Source organism: Osmerus mordax, chromosome 4 (genome assembly GCF_038355195.1).
Source record: "Osmerus mordax isolate fOsmMor3 chromosome 4, fOsmMor3.pri, whole genome shotgun sequence".
NCBI lineage: Eukaryota > Metazoa > Chordata > Actinopteri > Osmeriformes > Osmeridae > Osmerus > Osmerus mordax.
The window spans coordinates 5,479,843-5,499,038 of NC_090053.1; the positions used below are offsets into that span (position 1 = coordinate 5,479,843).

The 19,196-nt window shown below is 42.5% G+C and overlaps 2 protein-coding genes and 1 long non-coding RNA gene across 5 annotated transcripts; 1 reads left to right on the forward strand and 2 right to left on the reverse strand.

Annotated features, from left to right (window-relative positions):
- Window positions 1–402: 402 nt before the first annotated feature.
- Window positions 403–7,463, reverse strand: nr2c1 (nuclear receptor subfamily 2, group C, member 1). 3 transcript variants are annotated; one of them, XM_067234214.1, is made up of 14 exons: window positions 7,302–7,463; window positions 5,993–6,117; window positions 5,540–5,773; window positions 5,028–5,106; window positions 4,729–4,908; window positions 4,265–4,412; window positions 4,059–4,155; window positions 3,651–3,832; window positions 2,542–2,695; window positions 2,258–2,379; window positions 2,036–2,178; window positions 1,802–1,939; window positions 1,539–1,644; window positions 403–1,314 (listed from the first exon to the last, which is right to left on the reverse strand). In XM_067234214.1, the coding sequence occupies exons 2-14, from the start codon at window positions 6,056–6,058 to the stop codon at window positions 1,143–1,145; spliced, it is 1,821 nt and encodes a 606-aa protein (XP_067090315.1). In that variant the 5' UTR covers window positions 6,059–6,117; window positions 7,302–7,463; the 3' UTR covers window positions 403–1,142. The 3 variants fall into 3 exon arrangements, with proteins under 3 accessions (XP_067090315.1, XP_067090316.1, XP_067090314.1); XM_067234215.1 differs by having other exon boundaries at window positions 5,993–6,130; XM_067234213.1 differs by lacking the exon at window positions 7,302–7,463 and adding an exon at window positions 7,110–7,238.
- Window positions 7,204–9,809, forward strand: LOC136941672 (uncharacterized). Its single transcript, XR_010876547.1, has 3 exons — window positions 7,204–7,269; window positions 9,010–9,083; window positions 9,325–9,809. It is a non-coding gene; the product is annotated as an uncharacterized lncRNA (long non-coding RNA).
- Window positions 8,074–18,603, reverse strand: LOC136941669 (FYVE, RhoGEF and PH domain-containing protein 6-like). Its single transcript, XM_067234212.1, has 21 exons — window positions 18,438–18,603; window positions 15,357–17,409; window positions 14,297–14,441; window positions 14,066–14,133; window positions 13,940–13,970; window positions 12,577–12,728; window positions 12,195–12,351; window positions 11,929–12,016; window positions 11,440–11,490; window positions 11,222–11,280; window positions 11,044–11,115; window positions 10,892–10,960; window positions 10,657–10,740; window positions 10,485–10,564; window positions 10,177–10,279; window positions 9,915–10,061; window positions 9,693–9,798; window positions 9,443–9,531; window positions 9,235–9,363; window positions 8,912–9,051; window positions 8,074–8,740 (listed from the first exon to the last, which is right to left on the reverse strand). Exons 1-21 carry the CDS (start codon window positions 18,445–18,447, stop codon window positions 8,704–8,706), a joined length of 3,870 nt encoding a protein of 1,289 aa, XP_067090313.1. The 5' UTR covers window positions 18,448–18,603; the 3' UTR covers window positions 8,074–8,703.
- Window positions 18,604–19,196: the final 593 nt, after the last annotated feature.

Genomic DNA, 19,196 nt, shown 5'->3' on the forward strand with positions numbered 1-19,196 from the left:
TTATTAGTTACAGGTTAATGTAAATATAAACCCAACTGGGTTTGTTGAAATGTGTGGATTTTCCAGATAAGAAGCTGTTCCTAACATAAAAGTGACACATTTAGTCAGAAGCAACGAAAAAGAGGGATCTGTCTACTCACAAACCAGATCAGTATAAATGAGAAATATAAAAATCCAATCAAAAAATAGCAACTATCTGGTCAACAAAATAATTACCCTCTTTCTAATCCACAAAGAGGGCCTCTTCTGATTGGTGACTTTCCCCAATTAATTTTTCACAATGGGCTTCTCAAGTCCAGCAACCGTGACCAAGAGATAAGCCGGTTTCCAACAAACGAAGAAGTGACATGCATTCTTTCCAGTGGATTCTGAGCAATAAATGTTACAAATATTTTTTGCAATTGAAAATTTCATTTTTATTTTCAAATGAACTGACAATTGTTTAGCAACTACATGAATATATCCAAAAGATGGAATCCTTGCATGAGCAACTTAATCGGCCATGATAGCTTTGTTTCGTTTCTGTCTATATACATATTTATATATACATATTTCAAATAAGTCTCACATTACTTTAGGTAGAGTTAACTCATGATGCAAGCCTTTTCCTTTGGATTGGCAAACAAGTAAAATAGAAAAGGTTATAACCTTCACAATTGACCACATTTCCATGATAAACCAATTCACATTCCAACAAAAGTTTTTCTCAAAAACATTACAAAAAAGCAAAGAACAACTGGATGGGGGAACAATCAAAAAGCACAAAATGAAAGCATTGAAAGGATATGAAGCAAAAAAAATACTCTGTACAATAAAAAGCACAATCAACTATGCCCAGTTCAAAAGTTTGTTCCTGAATCAGCGGGTAAGGGTCGGCTTGGCCATTACTGTTGAGTACTAGATTGTCACCCTGCGAACCATCTTTAAGCAGTCATAGAGAATCAACTAGCTAATCTATCGTAAGTGTCCATCAATCTGGAAAGTTGAAAGGGACGAACAGCATCATATGCCGTTTTGAAAGGGGCAAATAACACCAAAACTCATTTCCAGTTATGAGTTGACCCATCTGCTAACCACTCCGACTGGTTCTCTGGGGTGTGTGGTTTTTGGAGTGGCGTTGTGAGTGGGGTGGGGGTGGGGGGTCAGATACCAGAGACCACCTGGCTGTTGTAGTCGGTGGACTCCATCTTGAGAATGTAAGGGATGATGCTGTCTATCTGCACATTGCCAATGAGGCCCGCAAAAAAGAGCTCCTCCGTGACGGCCGCACTCATGAGGCGCAGGGCCGGCAGACGCAGAAGCAGCTTGGATAACCTGGAGAAGAGGAGAGCAAAACGTTTAAAAGTCTGGGCAAAGGCAGATCCCTGCACGCCAAGACACCAACAAGTGTGCTAGTAACGGACATCATTTATGAATTAAACACATCAAACATAATTTTCAACTCAAGTAGTAAAATAGGTCAAGGCCTGTCACCAGTTAGAGAAGTGCTGGTGTGCCCTACATAATGACCAAATATTGTGGTGGTGAAAGACACCAACCGATAGGAGTCCTCTGGGTAGGTCCTGGTGACGTAGTCTTGAAGCTCCATGAAGGCCTTCTCCTGGAACCTTTCAATCTGCAGGGTGTTGTCTATTCCTGGGTGGTCTATAGGAAAACACAGAACCATTAGCCACGGTTGAGTTACGTAAAACATTCAATCCAATGATGAGTCATGATCATGGCCAGAGTTGCAGCATTCTAACTATTTAAGGAACTCGGATATTTTCGAAATAACCCATGAAAGTTCCTTTTCCTCACTTACCGGGGCTAAAAAGGACAATGGCTTTGAGGTAGGCATATTCATAAGCATCTGGGGATAGCTTGGACATGCTGTTACAAAACTCCTGCATCCGCCAGATGTGTTCCATCACAAGTTTAACTCGCTCTGGGGACAGCTTCTCTGTAAGGGACACACACAGACAACAGCGTTCATTTGTAGAAGCCTTGAGAACATAAGAAGGTGTATGTAAGCAGTACAGTTTGGCTGACATACTACCTTCTTGTAAGCTGGTCTGCAGGTGATTGATGATGGCAGCCAGGATGGTGGCGACATTCATGACGTTGGAGCACTGGGCCAAGCCCAGGGCAAACAGCTCATTCCAGCATGCCTTCATCAGGTTTATGTCATTATCTTGGCCACTGAGGAAGAAGAACGAGTGAGTTTGCAGCTCTGCTAAAAAAAAACACGGGAAAGTGAGCGTGTGAGAGTAGTACTCACCCCAGGGCCTGAAAGGCAGGTATAGAGCGTGCCCAGTGCATAGAGAGGAAGAGCAGTCGTGAAGCTGACTCGCAGATGTAGTTCACATTGAGGTACTCAGGCATGGGTAAAGGCATCATAAGCTGCAGGTGGAAAAAAAAGGGGGGGGCAGTTAAAATGGAATGAGAGTGGGCTTTGTGCTACGTTTTTTCAGACATTTGGGCAGTTATCCATTTCTGTTCTTTTTTCACAAACGTAAGAGCCATTTTGTGGAAAGAAAAGGTTTGAGTATGAATGCCCCTTACCTTGAAGGGCACATGACTGTCTGAGAGCAAGGGTCCCTCCAGCTCCACCACAGGGCCCGACTGGTCCCCTGACATCAGCTGCATGGTGGCCTCTAGGGAGTCGCCCGGTGACCCGTCCCCAGGGTTCAGGGCCTTGGCCAGGGTGTCAAACGCTCTATGGGGGCACACGACACCCTACGGTAAGAACTCACACCCACGGGCCGACTTTACATCTGCTAACGTCCACCCAATTGAGAGACGCACACACCCCTCTCCTGTACCGTGACTTGGAACTACACCACCATGCAGGTGCAGGTCATTAACAATCATTGTTGATCAATCATTAAAATCCCATTTTAGGAAAACTGTAGTTCTGAACTGGTAGAAACCTGATGAACTATTACCCTTCTAGTACACTCAGACTTTGTTCAATTTGCACGTTGATGCTAACAAGGAGGGGGGATTTCTTCTCCCCTGTGAGAACAATTCAAATAAAAACACTTTTCACACAATCTAGTCAACTAGATCTAGCATTTTAAGGGAACTGGTTCTCCACAAACATATCTTAGACACACTTGGGTAAGAACACACTAATGATTATTAATAGAACATACACATATGCTTTTCAGTATGGACAGGATGTGAGGAGCCTGAGTCATTATTTCAGAAGGGCTATCCACGCTAGAGGATCACTGGATAAGGAGACACACTTATCCACAGCACACACAGCACTGACTATTTAGCGGTAATGGTTTAAGCACTTTTCAAAAGTGGTCAGATATTATTCAAATCAAAACAGTTCATCTCTGAGACTAGCATTCCAAATAGTCTGCAACCTTACAGAAGTATTGGATACAGATTTTTCTTCTTTTTTTTTTTGTAGCCACGTCTGAACTACACTCCCTGGGTCAAATTTAATTACGTCCTTAACAGCTGGGGCAGGAAGCACATGGCCCTGGAAAAATTTAATTTACCTCATAATACACAGAAAACAACCCCAGGACAACCTTTATGGTACACACGCAAACACAAGGATCAAACGTGCAGCCATCAGTTTTTAAGTCTCCACTGCCATTATTCAATGTTGTGATACTCTCAACTAATCCTATTCATCCTGAGGACGTCCTTACCTAGTGATATCGCTTGCAGTTTGTTCATCTGCTTGGAGATCTGTCATGGAACTGTCCCCGTTGCTGAGGGTCTCCCCCATCATGTCGTTGTTGCCCTCGGCAACCTCCCTGGCCTTGTTCAGGTGAGCAAGAGATGTGACTACATTAGCCAGAGTGCTTAGGTCACCCTGGCACGGATCGTTCTGAGGGAGGGAGGTACGAGACAGGAGAATCAGAAGTCAGAAGATACTCGTGAAATTTACCGATCTTCTCTTTATCTGAAAATACTATAGCCAGGTAATCATGGAGTCATTATTTAATGAGGGGACTTTTACATGAGGTTGCTAAGAAAGTCCTACAGGACTACCATCAGAAAGACATTGGGCTATTCAGATGCACAGGGCCTAAGTTCCATAGCTGCTTATATACCGATTCAGGAGAGGCTGGAATCAAGACAGTGTTCTCCATCTTGGGGAAGGGCTGCTGAATGTTCAGCAGCATGCTCGACTCCAGCAAACTCGTTGACCTGCAGAAACAGGACGACACCATCTCAATCTACCCCTTTCGAGTGAGGTCTTTCCGAAAGAAAAGGTACAAGTGATTAAAAACTCATGTGTCCCAGAGTTCAGCTGTACCTGGCAGTCTCCTTGTCAGTCACAAATGTTGGTGTGGCGGCCAGAGGGCTGCACAGGTTCTTACGAATGTAGATCTTCTCAGTGGAGGCAGCGCAGTTGACCGACTTCTCTCTGGACACCTCAACAGGTTTCCGTTCACACTGCACAGCTGGTAAGAAGGAACAACAGAACCATAAAATATTATATTTTATTGTATAGTTTATTTTAATCTAATTCCACTTAGTATTGCTAGTTATGTACCCTTAGTATAGTTAGTCCTCATATTTACATTTTTGATTCCTATATGTTTAATGTTTGCACCTTCCTGCCAAAGCAAATTCCTTGTCTGTGCAAACTTTCATGGCGAATAAAACCCATTCTGATTCTGATAAGTGTGTCATAGTAATAGGACCAAGCAGGAAATAAAAACATAGACAGCCTTTTTTTTTAAGGGCAACCTTTTCCAAAGTGTTTCTGATACTTACAATCCTGTTTCATGCCCAGGGCCATGCAGCGCTGCAGCCTGCAGTACTGGCAGCGGTTGCGATGGTGCTTGTTGATAACACACTCTCCAGAGCCTCTGCACGTGTATACCAAGTTTTTCCTAATACTGCGCTTGAAGAACCCCTTGCAGCCCTCACAGCTTACTGCACCATAATGGCGTCCTGGAGTGAAGAAAGGAAAAAAATGGGTCACAATGAGCTTGGTGTATGTGTGTGCGTGTGTGTGTAAAATAGTTTGAAAGACATCTTAAGGTGGAAGCGCTGTTGTTTCTCACCCCTACCTGAGGCCTTGTCTCCACACACAACACAGTACTCCACCACCGGCTTCACCATAGCCTGGTCAGATCCTTCAGTCACAAACTGCCACCCCAAAAAAAGACAGAACGACAAAGCAAACGAGGACACTTAGAAATGTTCATAAAACAAACATACTGGATAGACTGGTACTGTCTGTATACTTTTACTGTGTACACAGTTTATACATGTCTGTATATACAGTAGGTATATATGTATTACATTCAAGAAGGCTTATTTGTAGCCAATGTCTATAAATAAGCATCTTAATCCTTGGTGTCAAATGCAATCCATGTGTGTGAAATTTCAGTTACATCCTAGCCCTTTCAAATGCAATATCGCAAAGGGGCATTTGAAATACCCCAAGAAATGAAACCAAACCATGCCTCAGAGAAAACAATGAAAACAATAGGAAAAAAGCTCTTAAGGGGAGAGGGGGGGAGGTAGGTGGAGAAATCATGAAAATAGGATGACTAAGAATAAGAAGACTAGTTGTTACCTGTATCTGTTGTCCTCCCAGGTCAGGTGAGGTGAACAGCAGCTGATTGACCCCTGAGCCATCTGGGGAAGCAAGGATGACTTTTCCAGACGGGGACTCCTGTTTAGCCAGGATCACCTTTCCACCTGAGGAGTAGTCGGCATTGGCCAGAATGTACTGCTGCTTTCCTGGGGAGGTCTGTTCCAGGGCGGTCACTATCTGGATCTTCTGTCCAGTCTGCTGATCTGTCACAATCTACAGGGAAACAGAGGAAGAGTAAAGGATAAGAGATGGCTAAAGGAAAATGAGGGACAAACAAAGCAGAGATACAGAACAGCCTGGAAAAACAATGACCAAGCTTTTTATTTTTTCTAGATACATTTATGAAAATGGGACACTGTAGAATGCAATCCTAGAGCTGTAAAGTGGTTGTTCACCAATGGCTCATAATTCTCCATGGTAATGTGACATTACCTGTATTCTGTGTCCTAGGGCCATGCCACCATCTGCTGATACCAATTGAATCCTCTGGCCATCCATGCTGACTTTAATTTTCTTCTGCTGCTCTTCACATTAAAACCCCCATGAGTCTCATGAAACTGTGGCAAGAAACTGCTTCAATCAAATGGACAAATTTTTTCATGTGATCAAACAAGATATCGTTATGATAAAGGGAAATTAATTTAACACAGGCAGCATGAATTAGGTAAATAAATAATCTTTAAGTATTTGGCAAAACACCAAAGGTTTATTTTTTTGATTGCTTAAAAAACATAACGACATAGGGCATCTACGTAAGAAAAACGGAAGGATTAGCTACATTTGAAGGATTTTCATATGTAACTGAAAAGTTCTGCATTGAGCTTTATTGAGTCAAATGGGAAACCTTAGGAGTAGCCAACTTATACAGCTTGTAGCCAGCTTCCAACTAGCTAGTTAAATTATGTCTATGTTGCATAGCCAGACGTGCGGCCTATGCTAGCTTGCTAGCGTGTGGATATGCGCTGACCATGTTTTATCAACAGAACAAAACCCATGCCTACTACAGCTTGCTAGTAACAAGGTACACATTCACAACGTGGTTGTAATCACAGCATAAACAAGCTCTTGTCTAGTAGCTATTTAAAATCGATACGGAAGATAAAGGTATTTCTTTTCCTGTGGGTGAAAGGTCAACATTGAAGGGTTAAAGCATGCTAGGGTTCAGGGCCCACACAAACGCGCAGAGAGAATGAAGTGGCGGGACGTAGTTGTTCTCATTGCAAAAAATGAAAACTCGTTAGGAACGAAGCCCCAATTTAATCAGTTTTAATCATGTTGCTGATCGGAATCACACGCGTCATGGACAGTCGTTCGTCTTTTCTTACGACTTGATTTTTTTAAGGAAGTTGAATCGGATTCGACCATCGTACAAATGTGTATGGTATGGGTGGCTAGCCAGCCTGCCAAGCTAGTACGGCTAGCGCCAAGATAACGAACGTTAGCAGAAACGTTTTAATCGCCAGCATAATATACATGTTAATATAACATCAGCAATTATACAGACAAGAGAAATATATTCATATTTGCGTAAAGTTGAGGATTTGTTTACCTTTGTTTACAAATTTTGATCTTGCGTCGGGATCCGGAAGGATGAGCTAGCTAGCCACCCAGCGCTATTAGCTTTAAGCTAGCTTGTTATGGCTGCATCCCTTCCTCTGCAGCAACGTATTCGCCTCATATGACAGACCCGACCAATACGTCAATCGAAGGTAGTATTCGTGAGCAACACCGTTTGCCTTACCTGTTATAATGCTATTTGATCAGACGTTAGTGGGATGGGTGATCAAATAAATAATATTTTCAGTCGATTGCTGCAGTTTGAGAGAGGGTCAGAGTTCGTGACCTTTTCCTCAAAACACTCTTTGTTGCACATGCGCAATTAGTCGTTGGGTTCGGACTATTATGGTCTTTTGAAATGTAAATCGAATAGAGTAGTAGGCCAATAAAAGTCCCAGTTAATTAAAAAAAATAACGTATACATCCGAAGATATAACATTTTGCTATAAAAATGTTTGGTCAGTGCAATCCCCGACAAATTATTTCCATTGTTCCATCTGGATCTGAATCGCACGGTGCAGGGGTATTTTCAGACTGTATGAGTAAAACTGATTTGGTAAAACATTTATTACATAGGCACGCTGTGCAATACACATCACACCAGTAAATATAAAATAGATTTGCACCAATGTAAAATAACATTGACACTAAAATAGCTTTAGTTTAATTTATAAGCAAGAACTTAAGCTGTGAATGTATGTGAAAGCTGTTTATCCTTTCTAAAATGGCTACCGTCAGTGAGAAAATAAATGCAACCAAACGGAGGTGTTAACCAGTGTGTATTACCCAAACCTTTACCCCAAATCTTTTCAGATTCAGGGGTGTCTTAAAATGGATATCCAATACAAATCATGTGTGATCAACGGTGACTTGTTCATGTGTTTTTTTTCTGAGAGCACAATTCCCTACATACAAAATTAGGACTACATCAATATTAAAAGCAAGATAGCCTAAAAACAAACAAATCATGTGTACTTATGAATGTAACTAATGGGAAATATTAATTTATACATAAACTGAAATAATTACGTTTGAATCTCATTTCAGTTTTTCTTACCATAACCCTGTGAATTGGTCATTCAAAAGTTGTGAACAGTATGGTCAAAAAGAAACTTGAACAATTGCTAATCTCAGTAAATATTATGTGATTGTAACCATTACACCATTTCCCCTGACTCAACATTCATTGTACAGTAATGTGTAGATTGAGGCTATTTCCCCCAGATACATATTTACAGTTCCTAGTCCCCCTGAAATGTTGAACTGTTATTCAATGCTCCTCCATTTGGTGCATGTGTAATACATCTGTACATTGTCTCTTATTTACTTTGGTCCCCCATGCTATATTTACACAAAATATAACTTTGACACCAGTGCTTTATGGCTAAATTAGGCTTATGGTAACAGTCAAATGTGCTGTCATTTCTGAACAGTCCTTCATTGGGTTGGATATCTATGCCAATGTATTCACGCTGTTATTAATTACATCAAACCAGTCTCCACTTCTGTGATTAAGTCATATCCTAATCTATTCACATTCAGAGATTATTAATTACTATGCAAATTATGCAGGCTTGTAGAAAGGATCAGAGCACTGAGGCTTCTTTGAATGCATCTTTCCATCTGCCAAACAAGAGAAGTGCAAAACCACATTGTTACGTCTGCCATCAAATCTGAGTGACAGTTAATAAAACGTTTTCAGAGGAGCGTACAAAATATCTCAGACAATTTAGGGAAAGGAATGAACTTGTGTTGATACATGACAAAATGAGTGACATGCATATCATGCTGTACCTTTGGGTTGTTTGGAGGTCATCTGCTTTGAAAATGTAGTAGAGTGTGTTTTTATGGTAGAGCTTGAACTGGAGCTTATGAATAAACTCTTCTTTCAGTATAAAACCAAGCAGCGGCTGGCTTTCCAATGCTGCCACATCCTGCAAAACAAGGAGAGCACAAGATAGACCATGTATGTTGATTATAAGCCATCAGCTGTTTCAATTTAATTTGTCTTTTGATTGCATTACTGTATAACAGCATGTAAACATAGACAAGTAATTGAATACCTTGAATATATCAGTACATGAAAATAACTGACGACTATAGATTGTCCATCGTACCTCACTGGCAGCATACGTGTACAGAACCTTGTTCTTGATGACAAACCAGAGCCTCTTCCCCTGCTTCTTGTTGCCCTTTGACCTCTGCAGGTAGCCACTCATGGAGGAGTTGTCCGTATTTGCTGTCACCTAAAAACAACATTTAAAGGTTTAATAAAAACATACATCTGAATCATTCTCTCCTTGGACCATGGTGTGCTATAGTCACCTCTTTGAGGGCAGCAGGAATTTTTTTCTGCTTCCTAGAGAAGGTAAAAGAGGACTTTCCCACAGGGGAAAGTAACATTGTCTGGTCCCCTAGAGAGAAAGGTATCACAGGTCATAAAAAAAAAAAAAAAAGGCGGCATTTGAGTAATTTGATGTTGGTGTATCTGATGTGGTTTTATAAGCAACGATATCAAGCCTTATTTCTATGTATAGTATCAGGGCTCAGATGGACGCCCCAGAAAAAGCCTTACTTCTCTGCTCCTGAAGTACGAAGATACACTGGTCACACACTCGTGCCAGCTGGTTCTTTCGGTATTCCAGACAGTGTTTGTTGGTGGAACACGCCTGGCACACCACCTAGCAATAAACACATGAAAAACAAAGAAAACATTGTGTTCGTGTTATTCTGATAACTTGTTAAAGAAAAGCAGAAATACATTTAATTAGCATGCCTCAAAAGTACTTCCACCCACCTTTCCACAAGCACGGCAGTGGTGTCGTCTCCAGGTGAGGGTAAATTCGCAGGTGCAGATCATACACATTGTGGCCCTCAGGTCTGGGATCCAGATAGGTGCTGTGGAACCCAATGGTGACCCACTGACAATGTCCTGTGTCTCTACCTAAACATCGGACGCATTCTGCAGTCAGTTCTCACTCACACATTACTTTGTATAAGGAAGCATTGTATTTGTTTTGCTGTAAGCAAGAATGCCATTTGTTCAGCTGTTTCATTACCTCCTCCAAGCTTTTACTGGATATGAAGGTGATCTTCTTCCTTGTGTAGTCATTAATAGCTGTGGAGATTGCCTCCAGCCAGCCATCTCTCTCTGTGGCAGAACTAGAAGAAATAAGAAAACACCAGATGTTTATGCCAAGTAGGACAATACATGTCTGTATATACTCCATGAAAAGCTTGCACTACAAAAATGTTACCAAACGCTGTCAGATGTAAATGTACAAGTACTTTTTTGAAGTACTTGATGAAGTTGCAGTGTATTGTTTCAAATATGTAATAAAGCAAACAACCTGTAACTGGTTCATACCTTGCAGATAGTATAAAGGAACGTTCTACGCTCTCTATGTTCAGCTCGTTCTGATAGGCCTCTTGGCTGGGCTTGCTCACCTGTAAGTACAGGACAATATTTAAATTTTGAAAATGGGTGTGTGAAAAATGTAATTATGTGTGGGTTAAGAAACAACACAAAGAGCTCCCACCTTCATTCCAGCCAGAGAGAGCATGTTGTTGAGTTTATACTGGCCAGACTGGCCAGAGGTGGTGTATAGTAACGCGTCATTGAACTGGATTAAGAGAGGTCAAACCATCCACTTAGAATCACTCATTACAACCATTTAGAAGTAAGATTATAAAATTACCTCTATATCACATTTAATTTCAAGAGTATATGTGTTGACAGCAGTACGTTCAAACCACAGTTTAGTAAGGGCTTACCAGAAAGAACATTCTAGGCTGCATAACCTTCCTGGACAGCTTCATCAGGATTCCCTCCTTCAGGAACACCTGAAATACATGACAGATGAGATGAGAAGGAAGAACCAAGCTATCAAATTCCCCAAGCTGTGGCCTGCTGGGTGGTTCCCTACCCTCCCAGGCTGGACGATCTCATGGTGGCCATTCAGACTGCACTGCAACTGGATAAGCTTCTGGAAGTTATCCTGAAGAAGAAAATACATGGAGTTCTGATAGCATGTAGGTACATTAGACAGCTTCACAGGAGTTATGAAGTTGGTGAACTTGGAAGTAACAGAAGTTGTCTCTCACCCCCTGTTTCATGATGTCATTGGCATGATTAGCCACCTCCTTCACTATGCCCAGGGCCGCTGTGGGGAAAATGTATAAATACCTATTTTTTTTGCATAGGTATGGTGTCTGCTTATTCTCAACTCAGGCACTATAAATATTATTGTAAGGTTTTAAAATGAAACATCCTCGATAGTGAAATGTTATTTGGGCAGGTGCTTTACTCCTATTGGTTTTACCTTGTGTGTCTTTGTAATCGGCTGAGTCAGGGGGCAAGTTCTTCAGGTAGTCTGAAATCACACACCATTTTAAAGACAATTGACTGATACAGGAGCAGTAAATTGGTAGCACAATGGTATAAGTGACTCGTATTGTGTAGTAAATTCTTGGAATGTAATCTCACACAGTAAATCCTAAATACAGGACCCCAAAGGTGCTTATGTAATGGAATTACTCAAGAATGACGTTCGAGACATTCTTCACATTTTGCCACCACGAGGTCCCTCCATCAACCATGGGATTCTAATCTTGTTATGTCACCAAATCAGATTTGTTCCGGACTTCAAAATCACATTAGATATGGCTAGTGAAAAGATTTATGCAGGTGTTTGTACTTGACCAGCCACTAGATGGTGCTGTTATCCCTTTCATACCCAATGCTAAACTTCTCTAACGACTACCATGTGGAGGGTGGAGGAGGTTGAAGAGAAAGTGGCTCCCGTAGCTACCTGTGAGCAGAAGCTGATACTGGGGGATCCTCTGAACCGGCTTCAGAAGGTAATGCCTCAGAGCCAGGTTGGCGCAGCGAGGACTAGCCTGAAACAAAGAACAACCTTGGAACTTCAGAACATGTAACGCACATACAGATACAAAGTGACATACCGAAACCAAAGTCTGACAAACACACATTCTCAAAAGGAAACACAAAATACAGAGAGGAAAACACACCCATGAGACAATACCATACAGAAAAAAAACTGGTTGGCCTAGTTACCTCAAACTCCCGCACCAGTCCAGCGAACGCAGAGTTTTTCTTACTCTGCTCATCCAGTAGGGCCACATTCTTGTCGAACTCCCGGATATATGTGGAGTACATCTTCAGATAGGGCCCCTTCTTCACAAATATGTCAGCCAGTTGACCATGTTCATCCCTACACAACGAGGACAGATATAGGAGCACGTATGTTTTACTGTATTATACAGTTGGAATTTTAAAAAGTACAGTATGTAGAGAGTTGGGTAAACCAACAAACAATGAGGAAGTGGTCAAGAATGCTAGGTGTGTTGTGCATGCTTGTGGGTTATGAAAGGTAATTTCCATAAGCGTTCCATTTAAGATTATGGGTTATGAATGCTGTCTGGCTGGTTCCGGTTACCATTTAGCCACCCTTTCCTTCAGCTCTCTGAGCAGGTCTTGGTTCAACTCATACAGCTGGGGGAGGTAATAGAGGATCTGGTTCAGAACCCGCTCCTCAATCACAGGCTTCCCAGTTTGACGAGAGGCCTCGACCACCGCATGCCGAAAGTCCTACAGAAACATAAATAAACATAAAGTTAGAGAAACATGCAATACTCATAAAAATATAAACTGAAACATGTATTGGTACGGAATGCAGTTCTGGAGCACTTGATTTTCAAGAACTAAAAGAACTCAAAGTGTTTGGAGAACAGTAACCCACACTAAGTTTGGTACTTTCAAGTGGCCTTGAATGTGGAAGGTTGAGCTGTTTGTGAACCCTGACCATGTATTAGGCTGTCTTACACAAGCAGTTTAAGGTACACCTAAACCCAGTCCTGACCAGAAGAGTGGGGACATCCCAGGGTTGCCTGGGGAAGCAGTTTCTGCCTTTCCTTTCTGACGATGAGGTATTTAGTGGTTTATTAGGCTCAGGGCAGGCAGAGAAACTGCTTGCAGCACAGCTCTGGTCAGAGGGCCCTGGGGGTAGCTCTTGTGGTTTATGTGGTCTCCTCTTTCTGTACATTAGAGAGCCCCCTCTCCCAAAACAGAGGCCTCTCACCATACAACAGCAACAGAGAAGTAACAGATTTTGTCTTTTGGTTTTATCAACTTCCGTACACAGTAAGAAATGAGGGCTTGTGACTCAGTACTGTTCCATCTGCAGATCCAGTCACACAGCAATCCTCTGCTTCCTTTTCTGCCTACTCACTCCATCTATCAGCAGACATGACCTTCAGATATCTGTGTGAGTATATGTATATACCCATCAGCACCTTAGCTATGAGTACCCTATTGTATTTGTGTTTTTCCATCCAACTTACTATATACGTATACACAGCAAAGGAACCAGGCTCCACACCAACAATGTTTACTTTAGTAAACATAAACCATTTTCATTTGGTTGACAGACTGGTGATATACGCGAATCAAAACTGCGACTATATTGAGCTGAAGCTATGGCAGGTCTCCAGTAGGATTCAAGTCAGACAAACACGTTGATATGTTGGACCACGGTCAGATCATACAACCCCCTAGGAAAACCATGAGGATTGTGAGCTTCGCTGATATGAGCGAGGGGCGTATGGTTCTGAAAGTGTGTCTGTCCCACATGGGGTGTGCCCCAGTAGCTCGCCTAATCTAACACACATGTTCTCATTAGATAGAAAACATACAGTACAGCACCATACCAAACACTGAGAACACGTTTGTCAGTGTTTTTCACACTGTTTTTATGCATGCATGAAAATAGTACAGATGTTCCCAAATGTCTGGATACTTACGATGTGGAGCAGCTTCAGGGCATCAACAAACCTTAAAGACAGTAACCAGAGGCAAGTTAACAATCCAGAGACATGTTAACAGTGATACATGACAGGTAAAATAGGTTAAATTGTTTAGATACTCACACGTGTTCAGAGCTCATAATCTCATGAGCAATGTGGACTATCTTGCTCTTTTTGGGTACATTGTAAACCTGACACCAATGGAAACACTATTTTTAATCAATCACAAAAACCAGACACTAGCTAACGAGACTTGATCTACAGGTCTCGTGGAGTATGATTCGATTGTGTACAGTGACATAGAAGTTGCTGGAATCTCATCTTGCAGCTACATTATCTGATTGTTTGCCTTACCTCACTCTCCCCAGGCTGCTCCAGGTCTCCTTTACTGGAAATGGAGCTGTCGTCATCTCCATCCTCCTCCTCGTCAGAGCTGTGGACCATGTCCTCATCTGAGTGGCCATCGTCCAGCTGGGTCGACTCTTCATCGATACAGGCACTGTCGAGGCAGGACATTAGAATCAAGACTGAAGACAACAGCTGGAGATGAATTGTGCTCACTCACACACACACCTACCTAACGGGACGAAGAGTTTAAAAGAAATAAGAAAACATAAGGGTGTGTTGCAGAGGAAGGTGAGAGAGGAAGGGGTTTTATAGTCAAACGCCTGACTAAGCATGATTAGGGTGCGTCTTTCTTTAAGGATCCATCCATGAGTATTCCAACATTTCCTGCAGAGCACTGCAAAAGGACTCACAGGAAAAAGAGCTCTTGACAGACTGACGGCCGGAAAACTCCCTTATGATCATCAACACTCCCTCTAACACCAACGCTGGTGGGGCCCAATTCCAAAACAGCCACTTTGCCTATTCCCTATCCCCTACTGACTAAATTGTGTAAAGTATATGTGAGAAACACTATGAATCCAACAGCAAACTATTGTACTTCTGTTGGAGGGCCAGTCAACATGAAACATGTGATTGCTGCTCTGTTTCAAGCCTAGATGGCTGAAACACAAAGCCGTTCAAGGCAAAGAACCATGTTACACAAACAGTAATCCTCAGATTTAAATTCAGTCTTATCCAGTGATCATTCCAGTTACAGACCATGCACCATAACGGTATGCTACTCTCCTCTCTTACTCTGAGTCACAAACAAGTATGAGAGAAGGAGAACAGAGACAGACAGGGACATTCATATAAAAGAGGTTGCATTAATATGCAGTACTGGGAAACCAGGCAGTGTCTACCTCAATAAATAGAGCTACTGACACCCCATTCCATACATACTTTCCCTTTGAATAAAATGTGAGACAATCATCTCCTGTCAACAATGTAATGGTTTTTATTGTGTAAACATTCAGGGTATTCTGTAGGATGTGTGAATGTGTGTGTGGCCATAAAAAGACAATACCTCTTAGTTTCTCCATGTGGCTGTTGCTGTTGATTGTACTTATCCAGGGGCACATAGGGCTCCTGTTCCTCATATATGTTCTCGTCATCATACATGTAGTTCTTTCCGGCTGGAAATGCCACAGGTGATGACACTGCGCTGGCTACGGCTGGGTTGATGTACTCTGGGATCTCCTCATACAGGGGCACGTTTTCATATTCCACAGCCTGTTCCACTCCAGGGCAGAACTCATCTCCGTCCACGCTCTGCTCCAAGCCGATCAGGGGACAAGACAACTTGCGCCCTCCCCAAACCCGCACCCCGAGATTGTCCTGTAGGCCACGTGGGAGCCCGTCCACACACTGCTCTGTCTCCTTGGTTGAACCTTCCAGTGTCTTGCCTCCTTTGACTAACAGGTTGGGCAGCATCTTCACAGAGAGCTTCAAGTCTAGAAGTCTCCGGAAAGAGCCTAGTTTCTGTCCCTCAGAGCGTGTGATGTCAGCAGAAGAAAAGGACTTGGGTCTCTGCTTCCCTTGGCTGGAACGAGAGGGCTTGGTTGGTGTGCTGTTTGTCTTGCCCTTGTGGAGAGCAGGTGTCTGATTAAAGACCCTTCCTGGTTTCTTCTTAGGGGATGGGGGAAGTACCCTCATAGCTTTATTGTTTAGACCACCATCTTGAGTTGGCTTAGAAAGGCTGGGTCTCCCTTCACCTTCTGCAGTCTTTTCTTCTGCGGCCTCCACTGATAATTCCTTTCCCAGCATCCATGCTGGGGAGCTGTTTCTCTGAGACATCTTGGCGGTCATCTTGAAAACCCCATCTTCCTCTGATATGATGCCGGTTGCCACAGTGAGGGGTAAGTGACCGCTGAGTTCCAGCTGTTTTAGTTGACTTGTCACACGTGGAGGACAAGTGAGATTACAGTAGACCCCCTGGTTCTCATTGCTCCCTTTCTCGTCATCCTCCTCATCTACTGAGATCTCCATTTCATGGACGCAGTCGCTCCACACCAGCTCCTCCTCCTCCATGTCCTGTGGTAGAGGCTCATGGTGAGGGGAGAAGCCCTGGGCCCTTAGAGGTCCAGAAAGATAGGGTTTCTTCCTGGCAGGAGGGGCTGGAGGGGAGCATTGGTTGGTCTTCCTCTCCACTGACACCATCACCTCACTGACAGTCCCCTCCCTCTCCTCGCTGCCTTCCTCCACCCTTTCCTGCCTGTCAAGGGCGGCCTTCCTGGGTTTCCGTGGGACAGGGAGGGGCTTCATAGGGACTGCTGGAACAGAGGTGGGACTGGAGAGGGATGTACCAGGCATGCCAGTAGAGCTTGTGAGCTCTTCCTCTGCGTCTGACCTTGTAGAACCAGAAGGATTCATGACGTTGCCATCGGTTTTGGCCCCTTGGGTTCTGTGAGGAAGGGAGGGCTTCACCACAGGATGTAGGGTATCAACCACAGAGTTAAGGTTCTGATTGAGTGTCTTCAATTGATTATGTATGGGTGTTTCCTCTGGGAGCTTTGGCTGTTTTGTATGACTACTGGTGGATTGAGAGGGAATACAAACATCTGGTAGACGGCTAGTGTGAGGACTCTCCTTTGTCTCTCCACTGTTGTCTTTTTTGGCTTGATACCTGGGAACAGATTCCTCTGAGTGACCCTTCTGCAATGTTTTCAAGTTTTTCTCTATTTTGTTGATTGTTTTCTCTGCTATGTGTGATTTCCTTAGGCACTGACAGTTCTCCTGACTACATAGACAGATGGGAATAATATAATCCCAATCAGGTTTCTTGTTCTCTTGTTGTATTCCATTTTGGGAGTTCAGAAAACCTATACTTCTTGAGATCTCCGACTTCTCTTGCATCATGGTCTGATGGACTGTCTTTGATGACAGCGGTATGGACTTAACCGTGGTGGTGATTTTGGGGAGGTCTGGTTTGGGAGCCAAGGCTGGTTTGACCCTCCTAGGTGTAGCGGGAGAAGCCAGGGACAGGCCATCTCGTTTGGGAGACGAGGGAGACAACCCAAGCCTCTGTGGCTGAACTGCAGGTATCTTTGGTTTGGGGGCCAATGGAGGCTTGTCTGTGCCTGACAGAAGGGAGAGAAAAAGAAAGACTTTATATACAGTAGATTATCATCACCATCCTCATAGAATTTCAAGACACTATAAAAAAGTCTGAAAGATCTGCTTTACAACTCAAAGATCAGCAAATCTTTGCAATGTGTTTGTCTGTGGCAAATGACCGTATTTGAGATATTTTGTAGGTTGACATATGCTAGATTATTGAGGGGAGGAAGAGAGAATCGTTGGAGCGATTCTCAATCACTTCGATATCAGGAATTCCTGCACCCTTCAGAGCCATAAACTGGTGTCAACTTCCCATGGAGCAATATAATGTTGACAGCTTCCTTTCAAGCAGTAAATGTCATGACAAGTACCACAATCTCTCTCCTGGGTGTTGTTCACATATCACATGTGTTTTGTTTGCCACACTTCTCAACAACACATTAATCCTGTTACTGTAGTCAACACTGCAGCTCTAGGCGGAAAGGCCCAGGACCATGAGACTGAAGGGATCAAGAAAAATGACACAAATTGTTGCTGTATGCGTGTTTAAAAAATGCTCCATACTGATTACTAAAGTAACTGCAAAATACAGTACTGAAATGCCGACAGAAAAAGAGATAGAAAGGAAAGGCATCCAAAACAGAGCCATGTGTGCCCTTGAGCTAATCCACAGCTCACCAGTGTTTGTTTCCCATCCGCTCCGTTTGGCACTGCTAGGGAAGACTAACACTACAATGAACTCTGCAGTTCATGCTAAACCCGACATAATGTGACAATAGTAACCTTACATTGAAAAAAACGTTAATATTTCCTACAGTCTTAACTGTCTCTTCAGTTAGTTTCAAAATCACGACACAATAGAGGTGCTTAATTTTTTTTATCTTCACAACGTAATAGAATACACGTAGACCTATATCAGTGATTTAATCTGCTAACACCGCAATAATAAACATTGTATAATAAATATTAACTGCATACAACCACCAGCAGTCAATCGAAAGTTTTCAACAACAAATTGTTACATTGATACAGCGTCCAGTCAACTTACCTGAGCTCATGACTGTTTTGGATTCAAACTCTCTAGCTTTTCTCGTAGTTTAGATGACACCGCTGGTTTTCAGCTGACATCGCTTGACCCATGGTGAACAGTCGTCAAAATCACTAAATCAACTATCTACTCTGTAAGGATGTTGCTCTACCCGGCAGCCTTTTGATCCTGCTACAGTTGCACTCTTGGAATCAACTGATCTGATCTATGAGTTTGCGTCATTGTCCACACATCCACTAGAGGTCTCCAAGCACCACCAATAGTCGACACTGAAAATCCCCCACTGAACACCACAAAGGCGTCACAAGTCCCTGCAAAGTTATGCTTAGACCAATATTTGTGCTTGCCTTCAATGTGGGCTACTGACATGGAATAACTAATAATATGTCATGATGAGTAAAAGAAATGAAATCGTTTAGCTAGCATTTTATTTGAGGAAGACAGTTTTTTTTATCAGAAGTGATTCAACAACATTCCGCAAAATGTGCTTTTCCACATACTATTACACAACACTTAGGCTTACTGCAACTTTGTAACTTCAGTTATAGTGTAAGAAAGCATCTCTTGCAACTTTGTAGTAACTGTAAAAAACATTGTAAAAAACAAAACAAAAAAAAACTTATTTTTTCTATAGAAAGTATATGCAAAACTTCAGAGATCAATAATGCAAACATTCCTTTGTCATATTATGTTTTAAGATGCTGGCATAAGCACAGACTTTTGTGATTTGTAAGCTTTTTCCATGCAACACCATCAGTT